Source organism: Hippopotamus amphibius, chromosome 12 (genome assembly GCF_030028045.1).
Source record: "Hippopotamus amphibius kiboko isolate mHipAmp2 chromosome 12, mHipAmp2.hap2, whole genome shotgun sequence".
Taxonomy (NCBI): domain Eukaryota; kingdom Metazoa; phylum Chordata; class Mammalia; order Artiodactyla; family Hippopotamidae; genus Hippopotamus; species Hippopotamus amphibius.
In genome coordinates, this window is record NC_080197.1 from 85176913 (window position 1) to 85196416 (window position 19504).

The window sequence follows — 19504 nt, forward strand, 5'->3', positions numbered from 1 at the left end:
AGGCCAGCCACTCTACCCCAAGGCCAGGTCATAGGTCTAGGGCCCATAGCCCAGCTATGCCCCTTCCAGAAAAGGATTCGGGGAGCAGGCTCCACCCCACATCACTGTACCCATTCCCTGCACTTGGAGCCTGGAGTCCAACTACATGCTTCCAGGAGGTCTCCAGTAGCAATGGGAGGGGGAGAGGCAATGAGGAAGCTAGTAAAGGGCTTTGAAGATGAAACAGGCCTGCAGCCAGGATTGTTGACACAGCTACACTGAATAGGCAAACAGGCTGGCTCTTAAGAGGATGGGGTGATGCCAAGCCAATAAAAGGCAGCTATTGTGTCTTTGCTGCCCCTTTTACTGCCAGCTGCACTGGTGCATAAAAGGGCCTGCCACAGCCCGGGAGCACAGGCCTTTGGCTCCGTCCTCTGACAGCTTCTTCACTGTCCAGACACCTCCCTGTCTCCAGCATGACCTGTGGCTTCAGCTCCGTGGGCTCTGGATTTGGCAGCCGCGCCTTCAGCTGCGTCTCAGCCTGCGGGCCCCGGCCCGGCCGCTGCTGCATCACGGCCGCCCCCTACCGCGGCATCTCCTGCTACCGCGGCCTCACCGCAGGCTTCGGCAGCCGCAGCCTCTGCGGGGGCTTCCGCGCCGGCTCCTATCGCAGCTTCGGGTACCGCTCTGGTGGCGTGTCCCGCCCCAGCCCGCCCTGCATCACCACCGTGTCGGTCAACGAGAGCCTCCTCACGCCCCTCAACCTGGAGATCGACCCCAATGCACAGTGTGTGAAGCACGAGGAGAAGGAGCAGATCAAGTATCTCAACAACAGGTTTGCTTCCTTCATTGACAAGGTGGGTGTCCTTGATCGCACCTTTCCTGAACCCCATCCATGCTCAGGACTCCAGCCAGGCCCTGAGGAAGAAGCCAGAGACAGGCCCATAGAAGCCCTTGGTCCAAAAGGAGAGGCAGTCATACCTCCTGGACACAGACAGAAAAACAGAAAGACAAGGATAGGGTCAGAAGCTGCCTAGTCTAATGGAGGAGACACACTGAAAACACAGAAACAGAATTAAGAGAAGAATCTCTAGTGCTGAGAAAGAACATCTTGTGAGCAAAGGGCTGCTGTGTGGGTGCTCAATGAATTTGAAGCCAAACAGTTGCTTATATGGCAAGGTGCTGCTCCCTGTGTCCAGACAGGGCTGGTGAGTGTGATACTAGAGGACTGCCCAGAGGCAATCTCCTGGATCGCACAAAGCGGTTTCTATACCAGCGGTTACTTGGCAGCTGAGCAGGGGTTGGGTGATTTGTCCATGCCACTGTGCCTGGGGCTCGGGATCCAGGGGTGAGTGCTAGACACAGTCCCTACTCTCCCGGGCCTTATGGGGAGGAAGGCAGTACGTGGTTTGGTTGAAACCACCTGCAGACATCAGCGTCCAGCTCAAGTCTTCTCCACTTTATCCAGGCAACCACCATGTGGCAGCAGTTCGAGGGTCCAGGGGAGAAAGCTTCATTGAGGAAGCAGTTCTGGGGCCAGGGAGGGCTCTCCAGAGCCAAGCTTGAGAGAAGTCATGCTAAAGAGATACCCACCGGGAAGGGCCAAAAAAATCTGGAACTCCTAACAGCATGAGAGATCAAGGATAGCATAAGAAAGGACTTACCAGGGATGTAGCAAAGTTATTACACAAAGGGATCTGAATGGGGGTGGTGGGCCAACCTCATGGCAGGGAGGTGGATGTGAAATTTTCCTTGGGCACAATGGTCAGTGATTACTACAGTAAGAGAAGCACCCCCCCTGCAGGGCAGAAGATCAAAGTTTGAGTTCTTCTGCCACTATGAGATCTCAGACCTCCCTGGGACTTCGATTCCTCACCTATAAAATGAGGAGGTTGGTGCATACAATATCCCTGCACTGGTACTACCAGGTGACTGTTACCCTAATTGCATGGTTGTTGTAGGGTTTCAGTCACTGGCAGATACTTTATTATTTAACTTCTACAGTCCGCCTTTCTAAAAAGATTGGCCTGTTCATTTGCACGCCGACAATCACACCTGTCTGGGAATAGTAGCTGTTATGCATTCAGGTGTCTTTCCGCACTGGTGCTTTTCTCATTAAACCCTCATGGTGATGTGAGTACTCGGCATAGGGGTGAAGCGCTGGGCCCGTCATTAACAAGCCGCAGTAGAGCCTGGCTCAGCGTGGCTGAGCGCGTTCCATGATACTAGATACATTACCTGAGAAGAGATTGAAATGAGCGCACAGGAAGCACTTCCGGGTGAGCCACTGAAGCCCTAATGTGGTTTTGAGAGAGGTGACATAACCCCTGCCAAGAAGGACTCTGGGTCAGAGAGTTGGGGGCCTGCTGGTCCTGGTACTGGGACACCCTCTTGCCCCCTGGTCCTGCAAGAAGAGGTTCTCAGGCTCTGCCTCTGGGCGGCAGGTGCGCTTCCTGGAGCAGCAGAACAAGCTGCTGGAGACCAAGCTGCAGTTCTACCAGAACCGCCAGTGCTGTGAGAGCACCCTGGAGCCCCTGTTCGAGGGCTACATCCAGACGCTGAGGCGGGAGGCCGCAACTGTGGAGGCCGACGGCGGGAGGCTGGCCTCGGAGCTCAACAGCGTGCAGGAGGTGCTGGAGGGCTACAAGAAGACGTGAGTGCAGGAAGGGGCCGGCTCTGGAAAGGGCTTAAAGGAGGCTCCCAGCACAGGGGAGCATCGGGACCTATGGCTGGATCTCTGCCTGAGGACAGGGAAGAGCCTGCACCCCCTGTCCTTCCTCGAGGCGCACGGGTCCCGTGGGTGGGTCCTGGCCCCTTGGGGATAGAGCTCAGCTTGCCTTCCTACCAGCAGGTCAGGGAAATGATGTCCTCTCCCTTTCTCCATCCAGCAGACCCTTCTCTCAGGACCCCAGAAGTATTAACGTTCCTGATCCCTTTGAGGCTAGCCCTCGAAGCCCTGGACCTTCTCCTTAAGTTCACTCCTTCACTCAGCTAACACTTTCTGAGTGCCTACCAGGTTCCAGCCAGATCTGGACCGGGTGCTAACAATCCAGGGGCAAGCAATGGGCACCGTCCCTGTTTTTGTGAGGCTTACAGTCCCCTGGGAGGCAGGCGTGGCAGAGTCACAGACGTAGACCCCCAGCTACAAAGTGTGACATAGGATACGAAGGCACACCCTGGGTACTCTAAAGGGATCCGGTGTCCAGGGCTGGCCACTTCCCTTCAGTTACACCCTCAGCCATGGACTCTCCAGGCCACCATGCCCCTTGCCTCCGGCTCTGAGCTGACCGGCCCACAGAGCAGGAGGAAGTGGCAGGCTTGGGTCCTCTTGGCTGAGCCAGAAGGGGAATGACAGAGGGGAGATCCCACTACCTGTAGCAAAACAAGGGACAAGGCGAGGGGTCAGAGGAAAGGGAAATGGAGACCTTGGTGAGAAAAGGAGGCAGCTCCCATGCCCCAACCACACACACACAGCTTCCATCAGGTCCTGCCACCACCAACACCCCCTCCACTGAGGAGCTCAGAGACCCAGAGGTGATGTGAAGGTGGCTGTTTCAATGCTCCCGTGTATTCCAGGAGGCCTGGACCAGCCGCCTGATTTCTTCCTGGTCCTGCCCCATTTCTTTTGGAGACAGGGGAGGGGCTAGGAATCAGGCTTGTTTGCTTGCATGCTCAGACGGGGTCCTGTTTTCCCCGCCCTCATCAGGTATGAAGAAGAAGTTGCACTTCGGGCCACAGCAGAGAACGAGTTTGTGGCGCTAAAAAAGGTGAGTGCCTGCGCGAAGCTCCACCCTGAGTCCCTGACCATCCCATCCTCTCTCCCCTGCCACGTTCCGGCCAAGCCCACGGAGCACCCTTGAACCTCACAGTCCCTTGAACCCTACACAGGACGTGGACTGCGTCTACCTCCAAAAATCGGACCTGGCGGCCAATGTGGAGACCCTGATCCAGGAGATTGACTTCCTGCGGCGGCTATATGAGGAGGTGAGGGGCTCTTAGCCTTAGTGGGCACCCCTGACCCCCTGCCTAGACACCCCCAGGCCTACAGACACAGGAACCCAGGCTGAGACTGGAGGCTTAGAGGAAGCAAGGAGAGGGAAGAAAGAAGACAGAGGAACAGAGAAGTAAAAAGGGACAGAATTAGTAAGGGGCGGGAGAGGGTGACCTCCAAGATGCTTGTGCCTTGGGAAACCAAAGCACAGGCACACAGCCTCAACCCCGTTTTCTCTGGCTCAGGTTTTCTCTGACAGCCCATAGCCTTCTTTTATGTGGTTTGTCCATAAGAACATGAAATGGGCCCACACACAGGGGTCTGGACCTCTAGGAAGTGTCCCCAGCATGCTGGCTGCAGGGACACTGCCAAGATTCACATGGGCCTGAAAACTTCCCAAAGCAAGCATTCGAGAAGCAGTTGCACTTTCTTCTAAAAGGGATTTCTTATCCTTACAGAAAGTGATGCAATTTCATCAAGGCATTGTCTGCTCCAAACAAGAGACTTTGGCTCCAGATGGACTAAAGAGGTTATAGGCAACCTGGTGTACCCCCAAAAAAAATAATAAAAAAAAAAAAAGAAGTTATAGGCATCAGCAGGTGAGGAAAAGCCCAGATAACTTGCTTATCCTTCCTCTTTCCTGACTCCCACTTCATAGGAGATCCGCATTCTCCAAGCCCACATCTCAGACACCTCGGTCATCCTCAAGATGGACAACAACAACCGGGACCTGAACTTGGACAACATTGTCACTGAGATCAAGGCTCAGTATGATGACATTGCCAGCCGCAGCCGGGCTGAGGCTGAGAGCTGGTACCACAGCAAGGTCAGTGGCCCAGGACCCCTGCCTCCTATACAGGGTGGGAGAGATGTGAGGTATATATTAACAAGGCTTCTTTCATCTGGGGATTCTGATCCCTGGAGGTGGTGAAAATGCAGTGGCAGGACAGGGCTGCCATGTATGGTTGCACAGGCTGAGCACTGAACAACCTGCACATCATCTGTGGTGTCCTGAATGGGTGGGACATCCCATCCTGAGCTCCATGAGCCTCTCTGCTTCCCCCCCAGTGTGAGGAGATCAAGACCACGGTGACCCGGCATGGGGAGACCCTGCGCCGCACGAAGGACGAGATCAACAAGCTGAACCGCATGATCCAGAGGCTGACGGCCGAGATCGAGAATGCCAAGTGCCAGGTAGGAGTCTTTGAGGCCCACACAGGGTCCCACAGGCAGTGCGTGCACCCAGCTGGATCTCACCATTCATTCTCCAGCCCATTTGCATGAGTAGAGTCCCAGGGTGTGATCACTCAGGGAGACCCAGGTGATGAAGGAGAGAAGCCTGTTCCTGGGCTGATCCCATCTGGCCGGGAGAGACTGGACACATCCAGGAAGTGGACCCAGGGACCCAGGGACCATAAGCCACCTTGTTCTCTTCTGGGCCCTTAGAACTCCAAGCTGGAGGCCGCAGTGACCCAGGTGGAGCAGCAGGGCGAGGCGGCCCTCAATGATGCCAAGTACAAGCTGGCGGGGCTGGAGGAGGCCCTGCAGAAGGCCAAGCAGGACATGGCCTGCCTGGTGAAGGAGTACCAGGAGGTGATGAACTCCAAGCTGGGGCTGGACATCGAGATCGCCACCTACAGGCGCCTGCTGGAGGGCGAGGAGCAGAGGTGAGGTCTATCCCAGCTGCCCCAAGAATTCTACTTACATAGATCTGCCCACTTTTGATTTTTCTACATACCAGTCTCAGTGCCAGGAACTGGCCCCAAGCTAAACTCTGGGATCTTTGGAACCCACATCGCAAAGGACTAGAATCTGGTCATAGCACACAGAGAAGAAATGAAGGCCAGTGCCACTGCGATATCTAGAGTCCCAGAGAGCCCAGATTAGATTAGAATTTATGCACCCTGCCTCTCAGTTCAGAACATCCTCAAATTACTCCATCCTCAGCTCTTGCAAGATCCACTCCCTGCCTGGTTCCTAGGCAGTCACCCTACCCTAGGATAGAGATGCTGGCCAAACTCTGATCCTAGCCTCATGTGACTGCCCATGTGACTTTTCCCTTCCTAAAGCTGAGCCCATCCAGGCATGCCAGGTATGGTTGTTCTGGCTGTGCACTGCACAAAGGCAGCCAGCTGAGGGGCAAGTGAGAACTGAAATCCAGCCCATACTCTACTTGCCAAGTAGTGTGCCCTGGCATTGCTGCAACTGCCAGAAAGTCACTTTAAAAGTTACACAAGGGCATGAATATGGGCCAGAAATAGCCCTGAGATGACCCATCCCAGTACCTAGGAGAAACTTGAGGATCTTATTCTGACCTGTTTTCTCTCTCCCTTTCTCACCTTTTCTGCACTCAGGCTGTGTGAAGGCACTGGAGCTGTGAATGTCTGTAAGTATCTTGAGCCCTGAAAAGGAAAATTCTAGGCTGGGCAACGAGAATGTCCTGGCTATGAATATATAGAGATACTGGGAGGAGTATTTCCAATAATTCCCCCAGTAAATGGGAGTAGGTTGGTTATGCAGCAGGAGGGACTGAAGTTAGCTTACAGGAAGAACCTCACAGCAGGAATGAGGTTGGAGAGGGGAAAGAATAGTATGTCACTGCAGGAAGGGACCTCAGATGTCACACAGTACAACCCTCCCTTTGTATAGGTGAGGACGCTAAGGCCCAGAGAGAGGAAGGGACTTGCCCAGAGTCACCAAGTAGGTATCAGGGCCAGAACCCAGGGCTCCTGCCTCCCAGGCTAAGGTTCCTTCCACACCTTCAGAACTAGAGCTGAGGGCTTTGGTGTCCTTCTCCGGCGGGTTGCACAGATCAGAGAGGCCAAAGGAAGGGAGCCGGGTAGGGTGGCCACCAGCCGGGCTTCCTGACCCTGCCCTTGTCCCCGCAGGTGTCAGCAGCTCCCGGGGCGGGGTGGTCTGCGGGGACCTCTGCGTGTCCGGCTCCCGGCCGGTGACGGGCAGCGTCTGCAGCGGCCCTTGTGGCGGGAACGTGGCAGTGAGCACCGGCCTGTGCGCGCCCTGTGGCCAGCTCAACACCACCCGTGGAGGGGCTTCCTGCGGCCTGCGGAGGTGCTAGGCCGACCGCAGGGAGAGCCAGAGAGGCCCCTTCTGCCTGCCAGACGTGCCACTGCCCCCACCACCGGCTGAGAACAGCGGTGCCTCGATAGCTGTCCCCCTTGTGTCCTGAGAATACACCACACTCTTCCCATCAGCCACTTCACTGCTTGTCTTTTCCCACTGGAAGGGGATGCTGCCTGGGAAGGGACCTCTCCCTTCCGCTGTCTTGGCCTCTGGCCCCACCCAGGAAGAAGGGCTCTCTTTCCCAGGAAGGAGCACTCCTGGACCGCCTCCCTCAACTCTCTGGCCTCTTGTCCCTGTTTTTCCAATAAACGGAGGGACCCGCTTTCTGTGCTGTGATGTCTTGCTTCCTGGGAGTGAGCCCCTGTCCACCAATTGGTAAGCACCCCAGCCAAGGCAGGTGGCCTGAGGACTGGGGTGCTTCTGGCCTGCTCTCAACCTGTGCACCTGCAGGGCCTGCCCCCAGCAGTGCCAGCCTTCCCTGGCCAGGCAGTGCCAACCTTCCACCTTAGTCACACCTCTGGGTCTGGGGTAGTTGGAGACTTAGTCCTCTGATTGGTTTTAAAGGGAACCAGAGGAGGGCATGGGATCTGCTGCAAGGCAGTGTGTGTGTGTGTGTGTGTGTGTGTGTGTATGCATATGTGTGCTTTTGGTCCCCTTTCCTCCCCCTCCCATCTCCCTTTCTGGGCACACCCTCACTCAGCTCCCCACAACAAAAACTACCACAAGTGCCATCAGCCATCTCACGTGGCCACCCTGTGTCAGGCTGGACCCCCACCCACACCATTCTCACTGCTGCCCATCAAACAAGGGGAGGTGAGACCCCTGCCACACGCCCCTTACCCCCATACACACACCTCTCCAGCAGCCGGAGCAGCCTCCCCCCAAAGCCCTGTAGCTGGTGAGGGGAGACGGTCCACTTGCTCTCTCAACCGCCCCACTCACTGTCCTCAGGACCAGATACCTCAGAGCTTCAATTCCAAGGCCATGGCTCCTCTGCGCCTCTGCATGGCCTGACCTCCCCTGTCCTCTGTTCAGGTAGAGCCTGGGAGGTCTTGGGAGGAAGACCTTGAGGAGCCCCTAACCCCATTCCGGAAGCACCAGGCCTGGAATAGCCCCCCCTGTGCCATCCATTTCCTTCTCGCTGGCCTTCTCCTCCTCTCCCCTCGCTCAGCCCTACCCCAGCCCCAGGGCTGGTCCTTCCTCAGGCCCTGACCTTTCTACCCATCTCACCATGCTGTCTCAGGAGGACCCAGCACCTTCCCTCACTCCCCCCTGGGGTCTCTAGGGCCCCCTCAACTCCTCACTCTAGCCCCCTCTGCTCCCCATCGCCCTTGCCCCCTCCGCTCTCGAGCCCTGAGTCGCCAGCCTGTCACTCAGCCCTGAGTCTCCAGCCAGACTCTCAGCTCTTCCGTGGCTCACTTCCCTCACCCTGACAACCTGGCCCTCAAGTGTGAACGTGCCTCGGGCTCCTTCCCTCGCTGCTCTGCACACACTCCCTGGGCAATCACATCGGCCTCTTGCCTTCAGTTCCCACCAGGATTAACGTCCTCTCTGGCTCAAATCCTCCAGCTGTGCTCCAGTCCCAGTGGCTCTCCTGCTACTCTGACCTTACTCCTCAGCTTCAGACCCACTTGCCCCAGTTCCTCCAAGACCTCTCCACTTAGCTGTCCTGGAGACTCTTTTAATCAAACAGACTTTCCAGCTGAACTCCCTATTTCCCACTCTCTCAACCAGCGTCTGCTCCTGCCTCTCCTGTCGAGATCATCAACACAGTTGCCCAAACCTGAACTTCTACAATTTATCCAGGCCTGCACCCTAGCCCTCAAAATCAATTAATCCCCAAGTGTGTTCCTTTTCTACCTCCTAAGTACCCCTCTCATCCAACTCTTCCTTCTCTCTGCTACTACCACCTGTGTTCCGGCCACTACCATCTTGGTTGCAGTCCTGCTCGTCTCCCCTTCCAGTCCACACTATGCAGCAGCCAGAGCGATCTTTACAAAACGCAGATCTGACCTTTCAGCAGATGAAGTCCAGACTCTTGACCATGGCCTGCCAGTCCTGTGTATCTGGCTGTGACCCATCTCTCAGTGTCTCTCATCACTCCCCTCCGCCCCACTCCTTCCTCCCCTGCTCTGACTCAGGGACCCTGAACACCCTGCAATGGAGGGCTGGCCAGAGGCCCTACAGGGGCCTTCTCAGTTCTGACCTCCTGGGGAAGTGACTCTGAACTGTGCTCTGGGATTGTAACACCACCTTCCCAGGGACTTTAGGAGGATTATGTAAGGACTACCAGCCTTGGGAGGTCATCCAAGTGCCACCTAAGGGAGCCCAGGGAGGCTCCACACCTCTGGAGCTAGAGCACCTGCCTTCCACCTACCAGCTCAAGTGATCAGGCAGGACTGACAGTGCATACTCGCCTTCTATTAGAGCCTCTTGCCCTGAGTCCCTGAGCCACCCCCAACCCCATACCTTACAAAAATTTTAAAAGAATTATGCCTGTTCTAACTACAAGGAACAGAGACCATTCAAAATGAAAAGAGGCCTCTGGGCTCCTAACCTCTTACAGACAGGAAGCAGCCGAAGAACGCATGGGCAATTTATCACGGAAAAGAAAGGATGATGCAGGGGCAGAGCCAAGATCCCAAAGGATAGAGCCAAGAGCAGAGGAGAACCACATCCAGGGAGCGAAACTAGGCACTAATCAGATCCATGCCCTGCCTCTGCAACGGGAGGAATCAGCAATGGGTGCCTGACTGTGCTTAGAATTGTTATGAATCAGGGACTTCTACATGCCTCCAGCTTTTCCTCTTTCTAAACAGGAGTGTGGGAACCCACTGGCAGTCCAGGACTTGGCGCTGCCACGGGCCTGGGTTCAACTGCTGGTCAGGGAACCAAGATCCCACAAGCTGCGTGGCTCAGCCAAAAATAAAAATAAAAATAAATAAATGGGAGTGTGGATTGTGGCTGTGCTCTCCCTTCTCACCATTGCATGATAGGTGTGGCCGACATAAATAATTGCCATTTAGTTCACAGGCCTTCAGACGGAGGTAGACCATAACGGGGGAGCTGCAACAAAAGAACCACTTGATCCTGAACTTCAAGCTGATGTCATCGTGGTGTGAAATTTAGCGGGATCTTTGGAGAGGGGACCTCGTGTTGTTTGTGGGAGGGACATGAATTGTTGTGACCAGAGAGGGCACTGCGGGGTCTAGTCTCCGCAAGTGGCCCCCACAATTCCTTCCCTCTCTGTACATACAAGCCATCACAAGCTGGAGCCTCTTTCCCCTCCCCTTGAATCTGAGCTGCCCCTGTGACTTCTCTGGCCAGTAGAATATGGTGGCAGTGAACTTCTGAGCTCAGGCCTAAAGAGAACTGGCTGCTTCTGCTTCCTGTCTTCCTTCTTCCTGAAACCCAGCCACCTGGCTGTGAGGAAGCCCAAGCAGCTACACAAGAAGGGCTTATATGGAGGAGAACCGAGTCCCTGATGCCAGTTATCAATGTATTGTCCATCAGCTCCGGATTCATCTGTCATTGCCTGCTCTGAGAAAATTTAGAGGGGCTCTTTAAATATTTGCCTTAGTTTGCTGGCACAATATTGAGCTTTGTCAGTAGAGGGCGCTGGAGAGATATTGCAGGAGGAAGGGGCTTTCCCTCCTGGTTGCAAGCTCCTCCTGGCATCACCCACAGTTTCCCCAGAACTGCTCCTGCAGTGCGGTAGCTTCACTGCTGCAGTACACAGTGGGCAGCAGTATCCTGTGGCCAGTAGCTTCCAGTTTCCTTCTCTGGTGGTTTTAAGGTAGAGACATGTCTTCTTGAACAGGTTCTCCCAGCTTTCCCAGATCTCGGCCACAGGGGGTCCACTTCCCTGGGTGTACTCTCTCAGGCCTAGGGGTAGGGGCTGCTCCTTATGTCTGCAGCTCCTGTATGCTTTAGATTTCTTGCTTCTTACTAGCCAATCTCTCATTATTCAATCCCCTGTTATAGTTAATACTTCTTTATATTAAACCTCATCTCTTCAAATTATTGTCTCCTAGTTAGACCCTGACTGAAACACCCTGGCCGATAGCTCCAGCTGAACTCCTAGATGGTGGCCCGCACCAAATCCAGCCACACGAAATGAGGCCATATTGGACCTTCCCGACATCCTCGCATCCCAAACAACATCACATAAAATAGAAGAACTGGCCAGTAAGCCCATCGAACCATGAGAGATAATAAAGCATTATTGTTTCAAGCCTCTAAACTTTGGAGTGATTTGTTATGGGCAATAGATATCTGAAACCTCCCTACAACCCAGTAGGTATCATTATTCCATTCTGCAGATGAAGAAGCTAAAGCTCAGTGAGGATCAGTGACTTGTCCACAATTTCAGAACTAATAAACGGCTGAACCAGCATTCAAACATAGTTTTGCATTAACCACAGTCTTTTAAATACATAATCTCACTTAGGGAGTCAGAAGGGACCTTAGGAATAGTGTTCAGCATCCCTCATTCTGAAGCTCAGAGGGTGGAAGCAATTTGTCCAAAGTCACCAACTTAGGAAACGGCAGAGTCAAGACTCTATGAGAAGTTTGGTTCTCCTGGCTCTCAACCCAAAGCTCTTTCTCTCCCTCTCAATGTCATCCCACATGCCTTCCTTCCATTCTCACCTTCACCCATTTCCTCATGTACTTTCCCCCTCCAAGAATGTCCTTAGCAGTGTGGAAGGGAGGATCACCCTGGCTGAGAAGCCGTAGGGCACATCTAGCCATATCTAGGGACATCTTCGGTTGTCACAATTCAGGGTGGGGAGTGTTGCTGGCATCGAGTGGGTGGAGGCCAGTGCTACAGCTAAACATCTTACAATGCACAGGACGTTCACCCTCCCCCTCCCCAACAAAGGAGTCTCCAGCCCAAAACGTCCATAGTCTTGAAGTTGAGAAACCTTGGCCTAGAGAAACCCATGACCACACAAGGCAGGGAGGGACTCCCAGCCTCCACGGGTCTTCTCTTGTTTTCCCAAGGCTCGGGTTGCTCAAGGCCAGATGGGCAGCCTCTACTGCAGTCATTTTCACCTACTGAAAAATAACTAAGTGCATGAAAGTTCTTGAGGAAATCTCTGGCAGGGAGCACCTATCACAGGAGGGCCACGGCATTTGCAAGACTCTGAGGCACCAGGTTTGATTAGCTACAATTGGTTTATTGGAAACAAAGAGTGAAACAAAGGCAAACTTGCAGGCAGTTGACTCACTGGCTTTTTAGAAGCCCCTGCAGGCATCCCTGGAAGGTGATGGTCTCCCCTCCATGGGTCACATCCCTCACAGAATTACAGGAAGACCACCCTCAGTGTTCCCCATCTCCATTCCATAGGTACAAGCACACGGGCAGATTTCCCAGGATGTGCAGACAGGGAAATTCTGGGGCCTGTCCTTTTCCTCCAAGCTTAGGTGAAGGGATCAGTCAGGACCAATGAACCCAGCAAAAAACAGAAGGAAGGAGAAAGGATGAATCCTCAGGACAACAAAACGACTACTAGGAAAGGCTACAGAAAGAGGTCAAGGTACGCCACAGCCTCCCGGGGACTCAGATGCCTGGAGGATGGACAGCACACAGAGGGAGCACATAGGAAGCAGGAATGGGGCAAAAGGTACACATCTGAAAACTGTTCTCGGGAGGCCGGCAGCCAGCGGTGCGTGGGGCAACGGAAGGGGCGTTCCAGTTGCGAGAGGTCCTGGCTGGGCGGAGGGCGACCCTAGCACCTCTTACAGCCCACGACGCTGCCGCCCAGCCTAGAGCAGGGGCCGCAGGCGTCCGTAGTGCCCACCACCACGTTGCCGCTGCAGGGGGCCCTGCAGACGCTGGTGGTGACAGCAGGAGCCGTACCGGAGACACAGAGATCGCCACACACGACGCCACCGCAGGAGCTGCTGACACCTGAATGGGGGGATAACAGGCAGAGACTCTGGTCAGGCACTGCGACAGAAAGGCAGTTTGGAGTAGAGAAAATGCCCCTTCCCCAAAGGCACTGTGACCACCTAGATGGAGAAGAGGGACGGGCGGGCTACTTACAGACATTCACAGCCCCGACGCCCTCGCACAGCCTGCAGGGAAAGGAGAAGAGAAAGGTCAGTGCCCTGAAAAGCCACTGGACCACACAGCCGAAGTGAAAGGTGAGGCTCCCCCCACCTCCTTCTGCTCACTTGCCCGGGGAAGGGGTGATTAAACGGTCCCCGGGTCACTCTATGGGTTCTGGAGACAGATCACCGGGTGCACCTGGCTCTCCACCCCTTATTAACTGAGCAACGTCAGATTTTCCCTCCCTCAGCCAGCCTCCTCCTGGGGAAAATCTACTCCCTGATCTGTTGTGAGGATGAACTCAAAATATGCCTGTAAGTGCGTGACACCTGCCACACAGTGAGCACTTCAGAAGTGGTAGCTGCTACTATTTATTTCGGTTCCCATGGACTTATAAATGCATCTGAGGTGCAGCAGATTTAAATTCCTGACTCTGGTCTAATTGGTGTCACTAAAACGTGGGTTTCGGGAGGACAGAATGTTTCGTCTATTCTCTTCCCTGTTGCAGACAGTGCCCCAAAAGATGCCTAGCTCAATAAATAACTTGCATGAATGAATGGGATATTAGAACCCGTTGAGAGCAGGGTCAGAGACTAGCTACATCAATTAAGAGATGGAGAAACTGAGGCCCAGAAAGAGGAAATAACCAGTGCCGGAGGCAGGGCTATCACTCCTGTCACCTAAATCCACCCAGCCTGCGTTTCCTTCCCACACAGCCCTATCCCCTTATGGAAAACACACGGAGTCCCTCTGAGAGACTGTGGCAAAGGGTTGTCAAAATCAGCTCCAGAAATGAGGAAAATCCGCAGCCCACAGTCTACCGTCCCACACCCAGGTTTCCTAGGGAACCCACACCAAAGCTTCTGAGTTCATTCCAAGAGCGCTTCGTGGCAAAGGGATGGACCTCTTTGTTTCCAGTGCTATCTCTGTGTCTCTCCAACATTCAAACTCGGTCTTGAAAAACTCTCCCTCCCCGAATTCTTCTCCAATGAAACTCCCCAGGCCCAGCAAGCTCCACTGCCTCTGAGCTCTCTAATGCCATCACTTCAGTTTGTGGCAAGCCTCACCACGTGATCGCTTTGATTTCAGCCACCAAACCTGTGTCCCTGTCTCCTCAGTACACAGGATGCTCCCTCTGTTCTGCCCAGGGCCAGGGACCTGGCTGGACATGAGAAGAGGAAGGCTCAGGGTAAGTGCACCTGACTAACCTGGGGAAAAAACCAAAGGGCGACATCCTGGGATTGTTGTCCTCATAGGAGCTGTTCAGCCGCCCTCCAGCCGAACACAGAAAGCTGATGGCCAGTGGGTCTCCCCATGCCCTCAAGACAAGCAACAAGCAAAAATGCCCAGAGCAGGGCACAGTTGCTTCAAGGGACCAGTCCCTGTGTCTGTCTACCCTTAGTGCCACTTGCTGCAATGGACGACCACTTAGGGGCAAGTACGTGTTGATAAAATCCCCTATTGAAGCTGTCATTTGGAGAGAAATCAGAACTCCCAGGGCTGGGGTCAGCGCCAGGCCTGAGAAGAAAGCTGGAACCCTGAGGGGCATGTGCAATGAGGGCCCAGGAGGGAAGAAGCACTATTGAGGGAAGGTGGTCCGGCCCAGACAGGGCTTCTCAGGAACAGCAAGTACTGTGGCCTTGATGCCGGACTCTGAGAAACAGAATTGCAAAAGGCACCAATCCCACATCAGCACCTAAGTGAGCATGAGAAACTCAAATAGGGCGAGAAATATACCTAATGAATTACTCAAATGACCTGTCCAGTTGAAGGATGGGGAGGTTTGAAAACAGGCGTCAAATAGGAATGCGAGACAGTGCTCTAAGAAACCAGGCTGGGCTGAGAGAGAAATTTGGCTACAGTACACACCTCTGCTCCTCGCCCTCCAGCAGGCGCCTGTAGGTGGCGATCTCGATGTCCAGCCCCAGCTTGGAGTTCATCACCTCCTGGTACTCCTTCACCAGGCAGGCCATGTCCTGCTTGGCCTTCTGCAGGGCCTCCTCCAGCCCCGCCAGCTTGTACTTGGCATCATTGAGGGCCGCCTCGCCCTGCTGCTCCACCTGGGTCACTGCAGCCTCCAGCTTGGAGTTCTAAGGGCCCAGAAGAGAACAAGGTGGCTTATGGTCCCTGGGTCCCTGGGTCCACTTCCTGGATGTGTCCAGTCTCTCCCGGCCAGATGGGATCAGCCCAAGAACAGGCTTCTCCCCTTCATCACCTGGGTCTCCCTGAGTGATCACACCCTGGGACTCTACTCATGCAAATGGGCTGGAGAATGAATGGTGAGATCCAGTTGGGTGCACGCACTGCCTGTGGGACCCTGTGTGGGCCTCAAAGACTCCTACCTGGCACTTGGCATTCTCGATCTCGGCCGTCAGCCTCTGGATCATGCGGTTCAGCTTGTTGATCTCGTCCTTCGTGCGGCGCAGGGTCTCCCCATGCCGGGTCACCGTGGTCTTGATCTCCTCACACTAGGGGGAAGCAGAGAGGCTCATGGAGCTCAGGATGGGATGTCGCACCCATTCAGGACACCATAGATGATGTACAGGTCGTCCAGTGCTCAGCCTGTGCAACCATACATGGCAGCCCTGTCCTGCCACTATAACCTGAGAGCTGTCTGCACTTCTTGTTACCATCGCTAGGGATCAGAATCCCATCCCCCCCAATAAAGAGACTTTTAAATTATATACCTGAAGTCCCTATCACTGCCGTATCTAGCAGGCAGGGGTCCTGGGCCACTGACCTTGCTGCGGTACCAGCTCTCAGCCTCAGCCCGGCTACGGCTGGCAATGTCATCATACTGAGCCTTGATCTCAGCAACAATGTTGTCCAAGTTCAGGTCCTGGTTGTTGTTGTCCATCTTGAGGATGACCGAGGTGTCTGAGATGTGGGCTTGGAGAATGCGGATCTCCTGCAGAAGGGGAGTGGGCGGATGGAAGGGTCTTGTTTACACCAATGCATCCCCCACCACAGTGTGTACCCAACCTTCTCAACCCTCCATCGTCTCCAGCTCCTGCCCAAATCTCTGTCCCACTCCAACCCCACACCCATGCCCTCTCTTCCAGGCCAGCTGCTGGTTTTCGGCCTGGACCACAACCCCTCACCTCCTCATACAGTCTCCGCAGGAAGTCAATCTCCTGAACCAGGGCCTCCACGTTGGCCGCAAGGTCTGACTTGCGGAGGTAGGCGCAGTCCACATCCTGGGAAGATGGGGAGTCTTTGAGCTCAGAGGACCTCAGGTGATCATCACCCAAAATGCCTCTCTCTCTTCCCCCATTACATGGAGGTGGCGGGGAAGGATTCCCAGTGTTCTTATTCCCGACCCATCTCCATACCCTCTGCCCTTCCCCGGAGGCACCTCACAACCTCCTCCCTTCTAAGAACAAACCCCTTGTGCCTTGGAGGTGGACCAGCAGCCTTTCACTCCTCCCACCTGAGACCTCTTACCTCCGGTTCTCCTTCTTACCCTCCCCTGTGCCAGGAAGCCTACCAGACTGGCTCCCTCACTCAGCCACCTTGACCTTCCCCTGGCCCCAGCAGTCCTCCAAGACTCCACCTGGACACCCCTGGCTCTACTCCATCCTCCCCCAGATCCTGAGACTGTGCCCCGCCTCTTAATCTGACTTCCTCCAACACTAGACAGGACACCATCCCTCAACAGAGAGATGGAAGTGCTCCATGGGACCCCAGCCACAGACCACCACCTCTGAAGTAGCAGAGACCATCCAGAGGTCAACTCAGCCACACCCCTGCTCAGGGCAGGGTGCTAGTGGATATTCCAAGGCTATTGCCCTTCTCAAAGCCCTGGATGTGCCTTTCAAGACCTGGTCTCTGGGAATCTCCCATCCCGACTTGGCAAGGTCACTGCACCCCACACTGAGGTTGAGACCATGGGTCTCCCCGACAGGAGCCTGTCATCCTGAGATCCCGCGTGTCTCTGCTTCCTGACCCCATGATGCTCACCTTCTTCAGAACCACAAACTCGTTCTCGGCTGCCGCTCTCAGAGCAACTTCCTCCTCATACCTGAGGCAGGAGAGGGCAGAGAGGAAGGTCAGGGCAGGGCAGGTCTCCCCAGAACCCCCTCCCTCACTTCATACCAATGAAGGGGGCAATATTAGGGACCCCAAACACAGCTGGAGCCCTGGCAGCCCTGCTGGGATCCTCTGTGGTTGGCTGTGGGGTGTGTCTGTGATTCTCTCTCCACTTTGAATTGAGGGGTCCAGGGGCCTACTCTTCTGGGACCTCAGAGCCCTGCTCCCGAAACTGCTCTGAGGTCACCTCTGGAGAAGTTAAGGACTCAGCTGTGGGAAGGCCTATGAGTGCCAGAGGTCATCAGCATTCAGCACCCTAGGTGGTGAGACATCCTGAGGCCCAGGACCTGCAGCCCTGAGAGACACTCGGACTCATATCACATCCAGGTGTAGCAGGTGGGAGCCTGAGAGGCAAGGAGGAGATAGCTTGGGAGACCGCAGAAGCCTCCTCTCCACAGCTCACAGGGCACAGATGCTGAATGATCAGGCTTGGAGAAGAGAAGTCTGAAGCAGGAAAGGGAGCCCTCTTGGGGAATCACGGCCCTACTCTCAGGCATCTGATCAATGACAGCCCGATGGGAAGATCCTGCTGCACACTGCCAACCTGCCCTGCATGGTCACGCCCCCTTCTCGGAAATTCTTCCCCAGTCTCATCCAATGGGCTTTAACCCCTGTCCATCTCCTGGGCCTAACATCACCCCCAGCCACACTCACTTCTTCTTGTAGCCCTCCAGCACCTCCTGCACGCTGTTGAGCTCCGAGGCCAGCCTCCCGCTGTCGGCCTCCACAGTTTCGGCCTCCCGCCTCAGCGTCTGGATGTAGCCCTCGAACAGGGGCTCCAGGTTGCTCTCACAGCACTGGCGGTTCTGGTAGAACTGCAGCTTGGTCTCCAGCAGCTTGTTCTGCTGCTCCAGGAAGCGCACCTGCCATTTGGGGTGGGAGGACAGGTCAGATGGCTTCTAAGGCCCTAAAGCCTATGTGGGGCTGGAGAGGATTGGGGAGGGTGCTCATTGCTTTAAGGTAAACTCCCAAACCAGGAGCTCAGCAGAGATTAGACAGAGGGAGGCTGTGGGAGACAAGGCAACTTCTGGATTTCGGGATTGTGATCTATGTTTGGATTTTCCAACTTAGGGGTGAGAGCAGAGGGCTGGGAAAGATCAGTCCCTCCTAGGTGAGCTGAGTTATCCTGCCCTGCTGAGTCTAGGTGGCCTGTGGTCAGGAGCCAAGTAGAGGTCTTTTTGCCTCTGACTTCCCCATCAGTGCCCAGCCTGAGTTGAGCATGGTTGCACTCAGGAGAGGCGTGATCCAGGACACCCACTCAAAGGCTGACCTGTAGTCCTGTTCCTATATCTTATGTGCATTGCTTGTGTCTTGTTTGCATGTATGGCCTTCTTCCCCTGACATGCAGTTCCAAGCCTTGCCCTTGTGTGTCTGTGGGGACCCTGCCTGCCTGGACAGAGGTTGTGTATAGTAATGGTGCTCTCATCAGGAGCGCCTGCTCTGGATTCATGTCTCTGGTCTGTGTGTGCCCTGGATGTGTGTCCATCTCCTCCATCAGCCTGGGAGTTTGCCGGGACCACATGCCTACTACCACTGAGTGCCCCTTCAGTGGCTGCGGAGGAAGGGAAGGTTCAGGAAGAGTGTGATCAAGGACACCCACCTTGTCAATGAAGGCAGCAAACCTGTTGTTGAGATGCTTGATCTGCTCCTTCTCCTCGTGCTTCACACACTGCGCATTGGGGTCGATCTCCAGGTTGAGGGGCGCGAGGAGGCTCTCGTTGACCGACACGGTGGTGATGCAGGGCGGGCTGGGGCGGGACAGGCCGCCAGAGCGGTACCCGAAGCTGCGGTAGGAGCCGGCGCGGAAGCCCCCGCAGAGGCTGCGGCTGCCGAAGCCTGCGGTGAGGCCGCGGTAGCAGGAGATGCCGCGGTAGGGGGCGGCCGTGATGCAGCAGCGGCCGGGCCGGGGCCCGCAGGCTGAGACGCAGCTGAAGGCTGGGCCAGCACGGTAAGATCCACAAGTCATGGTGTTTCTTTGGGGCACGGAAGTCTCTGAGGAGGGTGACGGGCTAATGGAGGGCACAGTGGAGGAGGTGTTCACTTCTTGGATATCACTGGGCCTTTTATATATGTGGGGAGCCTGATGCATCCACGGATTAGGAGCAATTAGACATGTTTATAGGCTTGGGTTGTTTAGCTCCTGTTGCTTCTTCCTTAATGTGCTTATTTGGGAGCCAGGTACAGCCAGATGTTTATGACCTTTTACCCTAAATTGCACGATTTTTCCCTTCAAAGAGCCAGCTCACCTCCCCCCACCCCACCCCCAACCTCCCCATGCACAGCTGGCGAAATTCAGGGTTTGGAGGATG

At 55.0% G+C, this 19504-nt stretch overlaps 2 protein-coding genes across 2 annotated transcripts; one reads left to right on the plus strand and one right to left on the minus strand.

Moving 5' to 3' along the window:
- Positions 1–455: 455 nt before the first annotated feature.
- Positions 456–7046, plus strand: LOC130832802 (keratin, type II cuticular Hb3). The gene is made up of 9 exons (XM_057701638.1): positions 456–836; positions 2424–2632; positions 3686–3746; positions 3868–3963; positions 4629–4796; positions 5039–5164; positions 5417–5637; positions 6325–6356; positions 6859–7046. Exons 1-9 carry the CDS (start codon positions 456–458, stop codon positions 7044–7046), a joined length of 1482 nt encoding a protein of 493 aa, XP_057557621.1.
- Positions 7047–12783: 5737 nt separating this feature from the next.
- On the minus strand, positions 12784–19172 carry LOC130832884 (keratin, type II cuticular Hb1-like). The gene is made up of 9 exons (XM_057701910.1): positions 18796–19172; positions 17850–18058; positions 17067–17127; positions 16208–16303; positions 15847–16014; positions 15449–15574; positions 14976–15196; positions 13101–13132; positions 12784–12965 (listed from the first exon to the last, which is right to left on the minus strand). Exons 1-9 carry the CDS (start codon positions 19159–19161, stop codon positions 12784–12786), a joined length of 1461 nt encoding a protein of 486 aa, XP_057557893.1. The 5' UTR covers positions 19162–19172.
- Between the last annotated feature and the right edge of the window lie 332 nt (positions 19173–19504).

Coding starts and splice junctions, on each gene's coding strand:
- LOC130832802 (XM_057701638.1), top strand. CDS start 456: ATGACCTGTGGCTTCAGCTCCGTGGGCTCTGGATTTGGCAGCCGCGCC. Junction 837..2,423: donor TTGCTTCCTTCATTGACAAG/GTGGGTGTCCTT, acceptor TCTGGGCGGCAG/GTGCGCTTCCTGGAGCAGCA. Junction 6,357..6,858: donor CACTGGAGCTGTGAATGTCT/GTAAGTATCTTG, acceptor TTGTCCCCGCAG/GTGTCAGCAGCTCCCGGGGC.
- LOC130832884 (XM_057701910.1), bottom strand. CDS start 19,161: ATGACTTGTGGATCTTACCGTGCTGGCCCAGCCTTCAGCTGCGTCTCA. Junction 18,059..18,795: donor TTGCTGCCTTCATTGACAAG/GTGGGTGTCCTT, acceptor CCCAAATGGCAG/GTGCGCTTCCTGGAGCAGCA. Junction 12,966..13,100: donor CGTCGGGGCTGTGAATGTCT/GTAAGTAGCCCG, acceptor CCCCCCATTCAG/GTGTCAGCAGCTCCTGCGGT.